Source organism: Arctopsyche grandis, chromosome 5 (assembly GCF_051622035.1).
Source record: "Arctopsyche grandis isolate Sample6627 chromosome 5, ASM5162203v2, whole genome shotgun sequence".
Classification (NCBI taxonomy): domain Eukaryota; kingdom Metazoa; phylum Arthropoda; class Insecta; order Trichoptera; family Hydropsychidae; genus Arctopsyche; species Arctopsyche grandis.
The window spans coordinates 7,501,057-7,516,141 of NC_135359.1; the positions used below are offsets into that span (position 1 = coordinate 7,501,057).

General features: G+C 36.2%; 3 protein-coding genes across 3 annotated transcripts; 2 read left to right on the forward strand and 1 right to left on the reverse strand.

Annotated features, from left to right (window-relative positions):
• On the reverse strand, nucleotides 1–2,584 carry LOC143912138 (uncharacterized). The gene is made up of 7 exons (XM_077431349.1): nucleotides 2,503–2,584; nucleotides 1,353–2,421; nucleotides 1,153–1,282; nucleotides 847–1,063; nucleotides 518–765; nucleotides 222–428; nucleotides 1–149 (listed from the first exon to the last, which is right to left on the reverse strand). Exons 2-7 carry the CDS (start codon nucleotides 2,402–2,404, stop codon nucleotides 69–71), a joined length of 1,935 nt encoding a protein of 644 aa, XP_077287475.1. The 5' UTR covers nucleotides 2,405–2,421; nucleotides 2,503–2,584; the 3' UTR covers nucleotides 1–68.
• Nucleotides 2,585–4,456: 1,872 nt separating this feature from the next.
• Tspo (Translocator protein) lies at nucleotides 4,457–7,673 on the forward strand. Its single transcript, XM_077431350.1, has 3 exons — nucleotides 4,457–4,935; nucleotides 6,551–6,645; nucleotides 6,738–7,673. The coding sequence occupies exons 1-3, from the start codon at nucleotides 4,695–4,697 to the stop codon at nucleotides 6,927–6,929; spliced, it is 528 nt and encodes a 175-aa protein (XP_077287476.1). The 5' UTR covers nucleotides 4,457–4,694; the 3' UTR covers nucleotides 6,930–7,673.
• A 3,333-nt stretch (nucleotides 7,674–11,006) lies between these two features.
• On the forward strand, nucleotides 11,007–13,958 carry LOC143912146 (transcription factor BTF3 homolog 4-like). Its single transcript, XM_077431371.1, has one exon. The coding sequence runs from the start codon at nucleotides 11,141–11,143 to the stop codon at nucleotides 11,822–11,824; it is 684 nt and encodes a 227-aa protein (XP_077287497.1). The 5' UTR covers nucleotides 11,007–11,140; the 3' UTR covers nucleotides 11,825–13,958.
• The last annotated feature ends 1,127 nt before the right edge of the window (nucleotides 13,959–15,085 follow it).

Here is a 15,085-nt window from a genome sequence, read left to right on the forward strand (position 1 = left end):
AAAATGATTAAAAAATGAGTGTATATTTCAAAAATTTCATCAAGATTGAAATCCAATACAATCACATATCATGTTCTTGGTATTGACTTATGGGTCAGTATTTTGCTAATTTTCTTTTTCCTGAGAACTCCTTTATTTATCTTCTTTTTCTAAAAAAATAAAGAATAATATTATAAATCAATTCCGATTTAAACTGACATTCATACATCGAGTATAAAAACCTTTTTCTTTTCTGCGACAAGTCCTTTGAAGCTGTCGTTATGAGGTTTGTGCTTCTCTGCCACTTTATTCTCTACAACCTGATCGTTACTTTCCGACGTTGTAGTGTTCGTACTATGGAATATTTGCGAATCTGCAGAAGATTGCGCGTCCTTCTTTTTCCGTTTATCTTTCTCAGGCATGGTGTCTCGTTTTCTTATTTTATTACCCTATATACATAAGTTAAATAAATGAGTAATAAATTATAAGTAATTCAAAATCAAACGAAATTCAACTAATCAAAAACGTATTCACATACATGAGCATCCCTTTTCTTACTGGACTTTGGAACTTGATATGAAGTCCTTTGATTGGAATTTGGAAGTTCTCTTTTGCCATTTTTCCTATGCCCTGCCACTTCATTAGAGTTATTATCACCTTTACTAGGATTATGTGTATTATACCTTTTCAACCTGATCGCCTTATTATCAATCTTTAAATCTTCCTCGGTCATTGAAAGAGCAAATTCGACTCCATCACTTTTTTCAAAATTTACAAATCCAAAACCTGTCAATATAAAACAATAAATTCCATTCAATTAAAACCAATTTTTTTACATGTAAATGCAATCATTCAATTTCTATTAACCTTTTCCAACTTGTGTTTTTTTATCACGAATGAGTCTCACAGATAAAATAGTACCACAATTTCCAAACAGTTCCCTTACTTTTTCTTCCTCTATATTAAATGGAAGATTTCCAAGAAATAGAGTTTTTCGACCGTCTACTTGAGGTTTAGTGTCTCCTGCGCATGAATCTACTCTTATATGATTTTCTTCAATTGTTGTGTTATTTTCAACAAGAGCCTAAAAGTTAAATAAATTATATATTTCAAATGGTAATTAGTAAAACATTAGTTATAATAATAAACTACACATATATCATCTATAAATACCTTATCAACAGAAAGTGGATCAGTAAATTTAATGTAAGCAGTAACTGTTGACCGTTCAGGATGAAATTTCTTCTCTATGAAAGCAACTTTTGGATTAATTTTAAGATCTTCAACGGGAACACTTCTTATCCTATATGAAATGTGAAGAATATTAATATTTAAAAGAATAAAGTAAAAACAAGAAAAGAAAGAAAATATACCTAATCGATTCTATGGATCCGTATGGTGAAAATTTTGCTCTCAAAATTTTCTTGTAGTTCTTTTTCAAAATTGATACAGGAATATTTCCTATAAATATAGTTTTATTCACTTTGTCGTCCTGATGCTTCTGTTCTTTTCTTAATTTACTTTCAATTCTACGCTGTGCAGCTCTTTGGAAATCTGTTGGGCCGTCATTGAAACTATTCGGTACATTATTTTCCAATTGAACAATCGAGTCTTGAGAATTGATTTTTAAATCGTTACTTTGAGTTTGAGTTTCATCGTTTTGCTCGACACTTTTCTTTTTTTTCTTCGCAACTTTATCGGAATCAATTACTTCTTCGCTTTTCCTTTTACCTTTCTTACTCTTCTTTGAATCAGATTTAACGATAGAATCATCCAAAGATCCTACCGTATCCATTTCTGTCGTAGGTTCTTTTGAAATATGCGATTCTGCTAAAGTTTTAGAATCAATCTTTGCCTGCTTCTTTTTCAATTTTTTTAATTCCTTCTTAGATTTTTTATCGCCATTCAAAACAGTAGTTTCACTTTCTTCTTTTAAATCCTTGCGTTTAGGTATAACTTCAGTATTACTACCTATTTCTGATGTCTTATTTTTTTTATATACTTCGCGTTTTCCATTTTTGTCTTCATAATATTCTTTAACAAAATCTTCATTATTATTCCTGGCATCTGTTTCAGCGTCTGATTCAAAATCAGACAACTGTGATAAAAATTGGAAATTATTTTTGACCTTAGATTTGCGTCCCGTGGGTTTAGCAGGTTGAATAGGCTTGATGGGCTTGACGTTGCTAGAATCAACATCTGTGGATATTTCTTCTTTAAAGACTGGTCGAGTGAGCCGAGTAAGCTCGGAAGGAAGAATAGGAGGTCTTCGAGACCTCGCAGATTTTGGAGGACTACTGCGTGGTGTATCGTCATCCAGAGGAGGCCTTTTCTCTGGCGTCAGTGCACGACATTGCAAACGGGGACGATTTGGAGTATGCAATCCTGATATTAAATCGGCAATACTGCCAATTTCGTAATCCATGACGAAGAATAAAAATTCTAAAAATATATATATTATACATGTAAAAAATAAAAACAATTATCAGCTGTTTAATAACCAAACTTAAATCAAATCCATACCTCCGTCAAGTCCACGCCGACAAGTATAGGTTATGTTGTCACTCAAATCAACTTTAGCTTTTGGCCAAAACTTTCAATATACAAACCATTTAAGGCTACTACATGAGGTATATATTTAAATTATATTTAAACGAATAAATAATTAATGTCTCTGTTGAGCAGTGTAAAGTTATAAGTCACTTAAACTTAAACAATACATTACAGTGAATCGATGGAAAAATGGTATATCCCTATTAATTAATGAAAAGGCGCATCATCGAAGGCACGTAATATTCTTAGCAATGTCACGGACAAGGCCACGCCTAGGAGTTCGGCCGCCTGTGTGCAAACTTAAATTGGCCGCTCTTTAATAAAAAATAACCAGAAAAACAGACAGAAAACCAAAACCTCTAGACTTGAACAGAACCAGACTGAACGTTTTCAAGTTCATAGTGAGAAAATATAGTGTTTTTACCCCCAATCTCACATCTAGAACATTGTTCTTTCGATGACCAATCAATACTCAACAATTTTACGAGATGTGTGTATATATAACTATTTTTTTGAGGTGATTTACCAGAAGTATATTATCAATGGTGAAGGGATTATTTCGCACATTGCGATCACGCACATGAGAAAATCATTTCCATAAAAATCACGAATATGGAATATCTGGCAAGCGAGTTAGTATAATGGTTCACGTGGTAAACTCTCAATGGATGGAATTTTCGGATGCTAGATGTTCTATTATCGAAATTTTAGTGACGTTTGCAAAATCGCTTTGTGCGGAATAATCACCGAACCATTATTAATATTTAAATATTTATTGGTGTTTCTTACTGCATATTATTATTTTCAATCATACAACGAACATTTCAAATATCAATTCCAGTACGGTTTGATGATTACATCTCAAATGTGAATCGCTACCAGAATAAGCACCGCTACGAAAATCACTCGCGCGGATCTCCTGTCGTATGAAAATTTGTCGCACAGGAAAATTGCCCAAATCTCGTAAAAAAAAAAGCATTTGCTACGTTTGTGCGTGTGTGTGTTTGTGTCAGACCGTGGACAATCAGTGTGAAGTGGTCGACGAGACGCGGGAAGTGGGTATTTACGACAACAGGTAGGATGATTTTTACAAATTTGATGAACCGTTTCAACAATGAAAATCAGATAAATTGGCAAACTCTGAAAAAAAGCGATTGACTTGGAGTCACAAATATTCAAGTCTAACCAGCAGTATTCAAGATTAGCACGGGATCGAACCTAGTAGTATCTCGGTGTTAAATATAAACGCAACCACCGAGCCATACTGCTGGTGGTTGTACGTTATATATATAATATAAAACTTTATTTTAATTCGTGTATCAATTCCTTTCCGAAGTCACCCGTTGAAATCAACGGGCGCAACACTAAGGGCCGGGCCGCGCCGCTCAACTCGCGAACAACTTGGTTGAGGACGACCAGACCAATGCATGCAGGTAGATGGGACATGCCACACTCGTCAACTTGTTTGTCGCACACATTTCCATACATTTTTTCGTGCCGCGCAACAAGTCGGCCGACAAAGTTACACGGTGCGGCCCGGCCCTAAAGATGATATTAAACAACAATAAAGATAATATTAAACGTGGACGTAGTTTTGCATAAATAGTTCAACCCAGATTGTTTATCAACTTATATTTTATTTTAAAATTATGCTTTTTATACCAACAACATTAAAGTTCACCAAAGACCAAACCAAGCATGAAAAATCCACACAGAAAAAAGCGAACTTAGAAAATTGCGCCAAATTACAAAAAATTAAGTGCTTCTTTTAAGTTCGTATTTCTCTGTGTGGTTTTATCCGATCACTGCAAGTGCATATGTAGATAGGTAATACCTATTCATAATCGTAATCTTGCAAGAGATCGTCATGAATAGAATACAAATTGTCTAGAAAATGGCAACCCTCATACAGCGGAATACATATAATGATAAAAAAAATCCAAGAAGAGGCCTTGTAAAAATTATAATAATGATTCAAACGAGTATTATACGACACTTAATACCACACCCAAGCTCAAATGATTATGTAATTGTTGACTTAATATCAGGATTCGAGTAACGGGCGTCACCCAGTCACAGTTCAGTTCAGTCAGTCGATAGCGCGACTGTCAGTACACCGGTACTGAGCACTGATTGACGATTGAATCAGAATCATCAGCGAAATGTCTTCTTACTTACCTGCTATTGGAGCCGCCATTCTCCCTAATCTGGGTGGCTTCGTCGGTAGTCTATTCCTGAGGGACCAGATCGTGAAGAAGGATGGAACTCAAGCTTGGTACGAGACTCTTAAACGACCTTCCTGGAGACCACCAAACTGGGTATTCGGCCCCGTCTGGACTACCCTTTACTCCACCATGGGATACGCATCGTATCTAGTCTGGAAAGATGGCGGTGGCTTCAAAGGTATTCACATCATTATCTTTATTTGTTTTATGGTTATACTCTATATATGCATAATCTTTTATTTAATGAACTCGGTGTTCCAAAATTCCACCAGAACTGCCCATTATCTTAGATGGCTTCTTAGAATTGTGGTATTTTTCCATGTCCATCTTATTCCATCCATTGTAATGGTGGCTTAGCTATCATTAACGCCATGACTCATGCCTATAAGTTGTTCCTAAATTAGTTAGTATAAATTGTAAACAATACTAACATAAATACATATTTGGATAATCAATTCGCATATAAAATTTATATAAAGGCTTATTGTTGTATAAAAAATTTCTACTACGTATTTTTTTCTTTTGTTTGCATTTATAATCTACTAGTGGTTTTACCCGGCTTCGCTCAGCATTTGTAATATAAATCGCTTAAACATGGGTAATCTAATAGTAAACATGGCTAATCTAATAGTTTTATTAGATTTATTTGAATATTCATTTGTTTTTTATTAAATTTCACGTTACAGATTCTACCACCTAAACCTTACTTACAAAGTCTCTTTCGAAATTATATATTAGATTTGCATAATTTTTATGATTTTGGCATTGGATTTTACATTTGATACATACATCACTCTTTATCAGAACTAGTTCCATTTTTATGCAATAAACTTTACTTGTTTTCAATCAAATTTTCAACTTGTAAAACATGTCATTTTAAATTTAGCATTTAATAAGATATTTTTCATGAAATATAAATAAAAAAAAACTTGTGGTTTTTCTATTTTTTTTAGCTAAATATTTGACACCGCCAAAAAGCACATATTTGCTTACGCAATAATTCCATTTCCTTGAAATTTTTGTCCAAATACGGCGTCGTTATATAAGTGATGGTAATTACCTATATCTTGTAAGGTAATTTAGTGACCCATGTGTGTAATTTTACATAAGTATTAGATTATTTTGTATGATATGGCAAAATTTTAAGAATCAATTATGTATACATGTTTGCTAAAATTTGTATAATGATACTACCATCTGAATAAACTTTCCTTCTATTAATAGAATATTTTTTAAGGTAATTGAATATTTAAATAAAATGGCCGAACGAACATTAGGCTGACAGCCTTTTGGCTGAATGGACATTAAGCCGACAATTTTAGTCCATCATATATATAATATCGCTTGTCTGTGTAGGATAACGCTCGCCATACTATAATAGTTGTTTCGATTCGACATACATATGTATATAACAGCTAAAACACTGCCAACAAACCGTACAAATATAATAACAAAAGAAAAAACTTTTATATATACTGTTTGCTACTGATTTTTCATCTAGGCAAGTCTCTGAGCATTTAGCGCCATCTATTGAAAATTTATTTAATTAATTCATTCATTTTTCTATTGTTTATATATTTTTTTTCATATTAAACAATTAAATATATTTAAAAGGTATTTGAAAAAAAATTCGACTGCGTGCAGATTGAACACAGGGCCGACACCTTTCTTTTAATTTTTTTTTATTTAATTACTTAATATGCCAACACCCATGCGATATTTCATTGGGTACAACACTAGTTATTCAATAAAAATAAAAACAAATATTGATAATCTTAAATTTTATTTTTTAGGTGATGCAAAACTTCCATTAATGCTGTTTGGTGCCCAATTAGCATTGAACTGGGCATGGACACCAATATTTTTTGGAGCACATAATCTCAAATGGGTAAAAAATACATTTTATTATAAATATATCTATAAATATATATTTTTTACTTACATACATATTTTCACTATATTGGATTTGATAATTTTCAGTCTCTCATCGACATTGTAGCATTGCATGCGACAGTTTCAATGTGTGGTGTATTGTTCTACAAAATCAATCCCACTGCTGGATATATGTTCATCCCGTACGTCGCTTGGTTGTCATTGGCAACTTGTCTCAATTATGTGATTTGGCGTGACAATCCCGAAGGTGGACCAAAGATCCGTGAATTAAAAGACTAATTTTTAAATATCATTTTGTATGGGTGAAACAAAAATTTTATATTCGAATATATGAATGTATATAGGTGGTGGTATTTGAACCTTAACTAATACACGTTCTAAATCTTTCTATGTTCATTGTTATGTTTTAAAGATTTTTACATTACATACATATGTAGTTCAATGTTTATACAAATTTGATGTTTACATGTTTTATTATAATTTTCCAGGATTTTAAACTATTTGTATGTGCAGATTATCCTGTGATGACTAGTCTTAATAAATACATATTATGTTTGATAAATGCACTCTTATCTATCGGGTCATGGTTTATTTTCCACATAAATTCCTGCATTTTTTTATAAGAAAAAGTCTGTTTGTGTATGGGATCATAATGTAAAACATTAAATAGATAAGGTATATATTTAAATAATTAAATTTTTATCATATAAATTTTATTATGCATGTGAATATTATTTGTTGTAATAAATTGCATTTTTATAATAAATTAAAGGCATCGCATTTATATCGCATCCATTATCATTGCTGCCTTTTGTGTATGTAATTAATTGTGGTGAAATTTAAATTTTTGGTGATTTACATATAAAAGTGTATTTTCCCGATAGTTTATTCATGAACTCTAGTTGTTGGCCACATGAATAGATATTTTCTGTTGCAATATGGGACATGTGTCTAAAAAAATTTAAATGTAACACAGCAAGTGAAGGTAATAAAAATATTCTCCGTCACTTGACCGATATACACAAATAATTTGTTTTGAAATACAGCAATGTCTATTTCACGTTCGTGTCCAATTTGGGACACGCGATTCAAATCCATGATTATCCCGCAAAGTCATATAGTATTCAAAAACAAATTGAATACTATATGACTAGACCTAGGATTTTGACCAGAGCAGTATCCCTTTGGGACGGAACAAGTTGCCAATAGTTCATATTGGTAATACATTATATAAATTAAATAATATCTAAAAGTTGGCAGAAATATAACTATGGAGGGTGGTTGGAGTGAAACAACGATATTGTTATAAACAAGATTTTCTAATATGACGGCCGAGAAGGAAGTAAAGTAAGGAAGAATATATTTTGATCAGCATTTATCTATTAAACGGTCAGTATTTTTTATACCAAAATCCATCAGTACTAATATAAAAAATGTTAAATAAAATACTAAAATGCCAGTAGAAAATTTAACATACGTAAGTATAATTTTAAAGATAAACGGATTATTGCGCAAATTGCGATCGTTATCACGAAAATCGCGAATACGGCATATTTGGTAGTCGAATTCTCATTAGTACATTTTGATGGAGATTCGATGGAGATTTTGAGTTCCAGATGTTCCGCGATTGAGATTTTAGTAACGTGCGTGAGATCTTTTTTACTAGCCTCTTCGTATTTCATTAATTTCTCCGAACATTTAACCCATTTGGTCAGGAAAATGTTATGATAATAGAAGTGCCTCTACCAATAAATTGTCTGTCAAAATAATACGTTTACCGTTCCATAGCTACGTTAATAAAATAATTTACCAAATTGTCAAACTACGATGTTAATTGAACAATGTGTTACTTAAATGATAATTCTCTTATAAAAATGTATTGTGTGTTTTTGAATGCATTGTGCAATTTTAACGATGCACTTATTCATCTTGCGAGTAATATGAACAGACTAAACTTATTGGATATACGTCGAGCACCAAACGGTAATTGGATTATTAGTCACATTGCGATGGTCACAAAGACAATTTTTGCTATGAAAACCGCGAATGCGGAATATTTGGTACTTGAGTTTTCGTTAGTATGGTGGACTTTTCGGCGGCGGCTTCACGAGCACACCGCTGAGTATGTACGCGTTCGGGCGCTTTCATACGATATCCAGTATCTCGAAGCGCCGAATGTGTACGGGGAGGTTATAGAGATTTTAGTGACTTTTGGGGGAGCGCTTTGTGACCAACGATCACTAAACCGCACCAAACATCGAACACGACTGCCACAGAGAATATTTTATAGGTCCGTGGACCTGTTTCAATTGACAACAATACGACGCCTAAAGCCACTTTTATTATTATAACATTTCTCTGAGTGGTGAATGGCTACATCCACACTACCGATATCTACACCCGATACACCCGATATTTAGGAATTTTTCCATATCCAGTTCCCATATTGCAACTTGTGGTTGCTATTTAGGAACTAGTTATGGAAAAATTCCTAAATATCGGGTGTAGATATCGGTAGTGTGGACGTAGACAATAGATGAAGTTTTGCGATTATGCGAAAATTCGCATTCGTTTTTTATTCATTCCCTCGCACATTTAAAGGTCTGTTCATACCTAGTCAGCACGTACCGACTTCAGCAGGTATCCGGCCGTACGAAAAGTATTCTTTAGTACATTTTGTATGGGTATATTCATACCAACCGTCACGTTTACGCCACGGCAGGCTTACAGCAGTACCCGACATTTCCTGTTCATACCGTACAGCAACATCCGTCAACGTATCGTATCCGTTTTTTTTGGCCATCGTGGAAATATAGACGCGAATTACGTGCTATGAGTCTGCCGCTTTGCTGTTTTGGACTAATTATCGATAGTGACAGTTGACAACTGTTCAATTTTTCGACATGGTTTTGGCGCAAATATTTAAAAAAAAATTAAATTTTTTTATGGAAATATTTAAAAAAATTTTGTCCATCATCCACAAGCTCCTTATACAGTGTCCAAAACTCTCCTTCGGTTTTTCTATTTTTTAACATGGGATGCACATCAAAACGCCTCCGTGCTTTTTTATTGCCTTCTTGAGCTTCTTCTTCCAACAACAGCGCGATTATACATAATTTTTCGTTCGATAAACGTCGAAACATTTTTGATGACTTGTATTCTGACGCGCGGCTACGAATGCACGTGTATGCATTCACATTGTAAGTACTCGACAATACGACGTAAGAAATATTGCGCCGTATCGTCATGGCCTCTAATGTATAAGTAAGTCGATTTTGCCTTGCACTCGGTCAAATTGCTGTAAACGTGACGGGACCGCGACGTGTAGGTAGATATTGTAGGCGGGGTACATGTGTGTTGACCGTATCCCGGCCTAACGAAACACTGTTGTGCTAGTTTTATAAAGTTTTATTGTTTGCCTATGGTTGTACAAAGGTATGGTATTTGTGGGCAAAAGTATGTCGTTCAGCGGTCTCTGGATATGGTAGAGTGTCGCTGGCTCGGCATTCAGCTATGTTCGGAAGGTCTCTGGATACGGCAGTGTGTTGCTGGCTCGTCCGGCTGGTTGATCTTCCAAGTCCGCGTGGTGTAGTGGTGGCAGGTCAGGAGCTGGATGTTGACTGGTCTGCTGCTGTGTGTCGACGCTTGCTGCTGTGGGTCGACTGGCGTTGTTTGGGTTGTACCTCCTTTTATAGTGTTTCTGGAATCGCCTGACCGATGGTGGTGGTTTGTTGATGCGTAAGAAAGGAATGCACTTTTGTCGAGGCGTAGAATTTTCTGGAACGATTGATGGAAGTGGTTGTTGATGCGTAAGCGCATGTGGTTGTTGATGCGTGAACGAGGAATGCACTTTTGTCGAGGCGTAGAATTTTCTGGAATGATTGGCGCCGTTCCGCTCGATGTGGTTTAATGGTGGCGGCATGTTTCGACCGTTTTGGTTCCACTCGACTGGTAGGGGCGTTCCGCTTGAGTTTAATATAATGACTGCAGGTGTACGACGTCTGGTTTTCGGGAATGTAGTTTGTTGTTGCGGAATATTCTCGAATGTTTCGATGACGATGACGACGACGAGATTCCTACAATATGAATAGCAATGTAATAAAATGACATATTTGAAACGGAGTCGTGCAGTGCTGAAGCCGTGCAGTGCTGTTAAGTATGAACAGATCTTAACCCGTTCGGTTCACTTTCTCCGGGAAAATTTATTTACAATGTCTCATCTATGTTATTCTATATTTACAGTTTGCTAAGATAAGATATATGTATGTCGGAATAATTTCGAAATACGCAGCCGAGTTTCGAAATATCGGGGTGAGCGGGGCGCGCGGCCTGTGCAGTTGCCTACCCCGCCGGCGCTGCCGGAATCCATCTTACGAAGAGCACGTGGGTCGCCGGTCGCGACTAACCTGTCTGTCGTCCGTCGTGTCGGTCTCGTCTGCCCCCAGAGTCGTCATTCGCGAGACTTCGCCGCCGCCAAACTGCCGTTCGTCATGAATTCCGACAAGCTGAAGAAGCTGCAGTCGCAGGTGCGCATCGGCGGCAAGGGCACTCCCCGCCGCAAGAAGAAGGTGGTGCACGCCACGGCCGCCACCGACGACAAGAAGCTCGAGTCCTCGCTGAAGAAGCTGGCGCTCAACCCCATCCCCGGCATCGAGGAGGTCAACATGATCAAGGACGACGCCACCGTCGTGCACTTCAACAACCCCAAGGCCAAGGCCTCGCTCGCCGCCAACACGTTCGTCATCACCGGCCACGGCGAGACGCGGCAGGTGGCCGACATGCTTCCCGGCATCTTAGCTCAACTCGGACCCGACGGCCTCGGCCAGCTCAAGCGCCTCGCCTCGCACGCCTCCGCCTCCGCCTCCGCCTCGGCCTCCGCCTCCGCCGCCTCCTCAGCCTCCGCCCCCACTGCGGCCCCCGCCTCGGCCGCCGCCGCCGCCGCCTCCGCCTCCGCCTCCGCCTCCTCCAAGCACCTGCACCTGCACCAGGACAACAACGACGACGACGACGTGCCCGCGCTGCACGCCGACTTCGACGAGGCCGCCAAGCGAGAGGCTGCGCCCCCCACCGCCTCCGCCCCCGCGCCCGCTCCAGTCCCCGCTCCGGTCGCCGCCGCAGTGGCCGCCGCCCCCGTCTCGCCCGCGACGCCTCCGGCCCCCGTCAAAGCCGAGTAGGTCGACGGGCCCCGACCGTTCCATCTCCGAGCGACGTCCACCCCAACTCCACCAACACCCAGCACTCCAGCTCCAGCTCGTCGACACGTTTCATCTTCACTCGGATCGTTTCCGTCAGATTTGACGGCGTGACTAATTCTCATACACTTTGGCCACCATCTAGTCTCTCGTACTGCTCTCGAGCCATTCAATTAGCCCTAAACTTTTGTCAAACAGACATGTATCGTCGTCACCCTTGAATTAATCGACCATGCTTTTTATGCTGTATTAAAAGTACCCGCATCGTTCGATGCGCGGCCTAGATTTAACTTAGGCATATTTTTTAAAAGTATTCTGCCATCGTTCAATCCTTCGGACGACAAACCCTAGTATTGCATTCGGACCGCAGAGGCTAATCTATCTATTACCCTCGTCAGTATCTTACTATATGAATTGCTATGTTAATATTTTCATATTGCAAAGTTGATCAATGTGCGTTCTATAAATGTCATTTATTTTTATTTTAATGTTATGTATTGAAATTTAATTTTTGATGTAAACATTTCAAATATTTAATCTTTGTGTTGCTAGTCTGAAAAAATATTTCGAAACAGTATATATATATATATAAGGAGAATGACGTTTTAAAAACAATTTTTTTTTATAAAATTCATTTGTTTCAATAAATGAATTGTATGAAAAAATTTTGAAAACAATTCGTCGTTTCATTTGTTTTGTCCATTTTTGATTATTTAGAAATGAACGTATAAATTTTCGGAATTATTTTTTCAGACTCGAAGATTTGAAACGATCGCCTGGTTAGATGTCGATTTTTTTTCGTGATCGAAACCTTCCGGACGATTGTCGATTTGGCTAATTGAACGTGTGACCGTTCTTTTGTCACTGTTACTATTATTTTTTAATGTGAATTTTGAGGGAACGATCGCGATGTTATTCGGCTCGATGACTGTGTACAGAAATTGATTAAAAAAAATTAAAAGCACCGTATCGTTACACAGTGAGTAGAATCTCTCAATTATAGATTGTCCGGCGACTCGTTGGGAGAGTTGCTTTTGTCGAATACGTAAATTGATAAATATTTATACAGTCGAATAGTCAAAGTACAATTATACGAATCGAATATGAGCGCGGGTGTTATAATTATTGTATTAATGTATGCGCTCCGTCGCTATCTGCAATTTGACCTTTCAATATATATATATATATATATATATATTTCGGGTTGAGTTGTATTTTATTTAAACTTAAGACAGAGAACGAGCGTAGAATGCAATTTTATTAAAGTTTTGTCTCGCTCTCGCTCCGAAGGACGTTCTTCATTTCGGAAGCTTTGACCGTTTCACTTTGTGCCGATTCCGCAGTCACGGAAGGGCACGTCGGTTTTTTTTGTAAAATTATGCAAATTATTTATATATATGTGTCAGTTTTATTGCACTTTATTCAATTGTACATTGCTCTGTGATTAGTAAATGGCGCGGTATCGCGCCTCATGTTTTCAAAACAAATGAAAAAAAATGAAAATATGTATTTCATTTTCAGAACAAATGAAAACGTTTTATTTTTTCAAAAAAATAAAAATGAATGCTAATGAAAACTTTAAAACTGCGTTATCGATTCAGAATGCAGCCGGTCCTGTATTCAAAATGAACAAATTCATTTTGAGCGATCAATCTTTGAAAACATGACAATGTAAACAAAATTTTAATAAAATACCATTATTCGTATATTGTTGTGTTTTAATTTTTGCATAAAATACTATTCAAACTCGTCTTAGCAGCATGCAACCGATCAATGGTGGATTTCGAGTGTTTGGCTGATTGATGGTAGTAATCGTACTGATCGATCATTTTTGTTGAATTCATCTCGTTCTGCAGTACTAGAAATGCACTAGTCGTGTTCAGGACGCGACTTAATTATTACTGCCAGTATTTTTTTTTTCAATAATAACATCGGATACAAGTTTTTTGATAAACTAAAACGCTTAATACATTATGGAACACTGACATGGTGATTATTTAGTCTTGTAGTCTCCGATTGATTGTGTGTGTGTGTATATTGGTTGTAACCTAATGTGTTGATTGTTTTATTTTTTATAATGGATCCTGTAAATCTTTAATAAAATAAAATTTTGTAAAATGTTATACTAGTTTATTTGCGTGATGTCATTTGACATGTACATATAAGCTCTGTATAACGGATTTAATAGCATTGAGCTTTTCACTTATAACTTTGCTTTCACTTAATGAGCACATGCTCGTATTATATGTATATGTATATGGGGGGTTATATCCTTGTGATGTTTATAAAACCAAAATAAAAATATGAGCAATAGTAAACGATACAAATGCAAGTGTAGAAGAAAATACGGAATTTTCGTATGTACATTAGATTGATACATAGAAAATAAGCCAGTGCCTAATTGTTCTTTATGTTTTGTAAACACCTTCAATTCTATTATATTATAATTGTGGATGGAGTGGAATTGTCCAAAGGACGCGGCCATGACAGTTCCGCAGGCTTATTTGTAGTCGTTACATGTATGGTAAAGTTTGTAGTCCAATCTGATACATCTGCGATCAGTCTGTCATAGTGGTCACCTTAATTGTTAACATGATTGCTTTGAATTGGTTCCTCTTTGATTTTTTTCATGAAAATTCGTAATATTTTGTGTATATAACTGTAATTTTATTTTTGAAATTGCTTGGATGACCTCGCAGTAAATCCTGATATTTTAATTTTCCTTCTGATTGTATAGTAGTTTGAGAAAATAGTTGAAATTTCTAGTCTAAACCGACTCGATTGTTCCTTTGATTCCGTTGATTCTAAGTTGCCCATTTATAGCCCAACATGAGCGTTGAACAAATATTAATGTCTGTCGATAATCATGCTTATCAATAAAAGTTTTGTATGATGACATTGCTTCGATGTTTAAAGATGAGTTAAATCGGTAAATAGAAGTCTTGTTGCATGTTTACTTCATCTGTATCTGAAACATAATATAGATAAAGCACTGCATAGAGAATAATTTTGTTTAATCGTAAGTATATATACATAATAAGAATCTTCAAAATTGATATGTGGATTGATATTTTCATCAAATGCCAGTGAATTAGATTAGCCATAGTTTTTTTTTACTTTTTATTTTACATTAATATGTTTTTATTTTACATTTGTGTTTTTACTTTATTTTTGGATTAAGTTTTGAATCAACATCTGTATTTTTTTTACTTTATTTTTTAAATCTATAATCCATGGTATAGA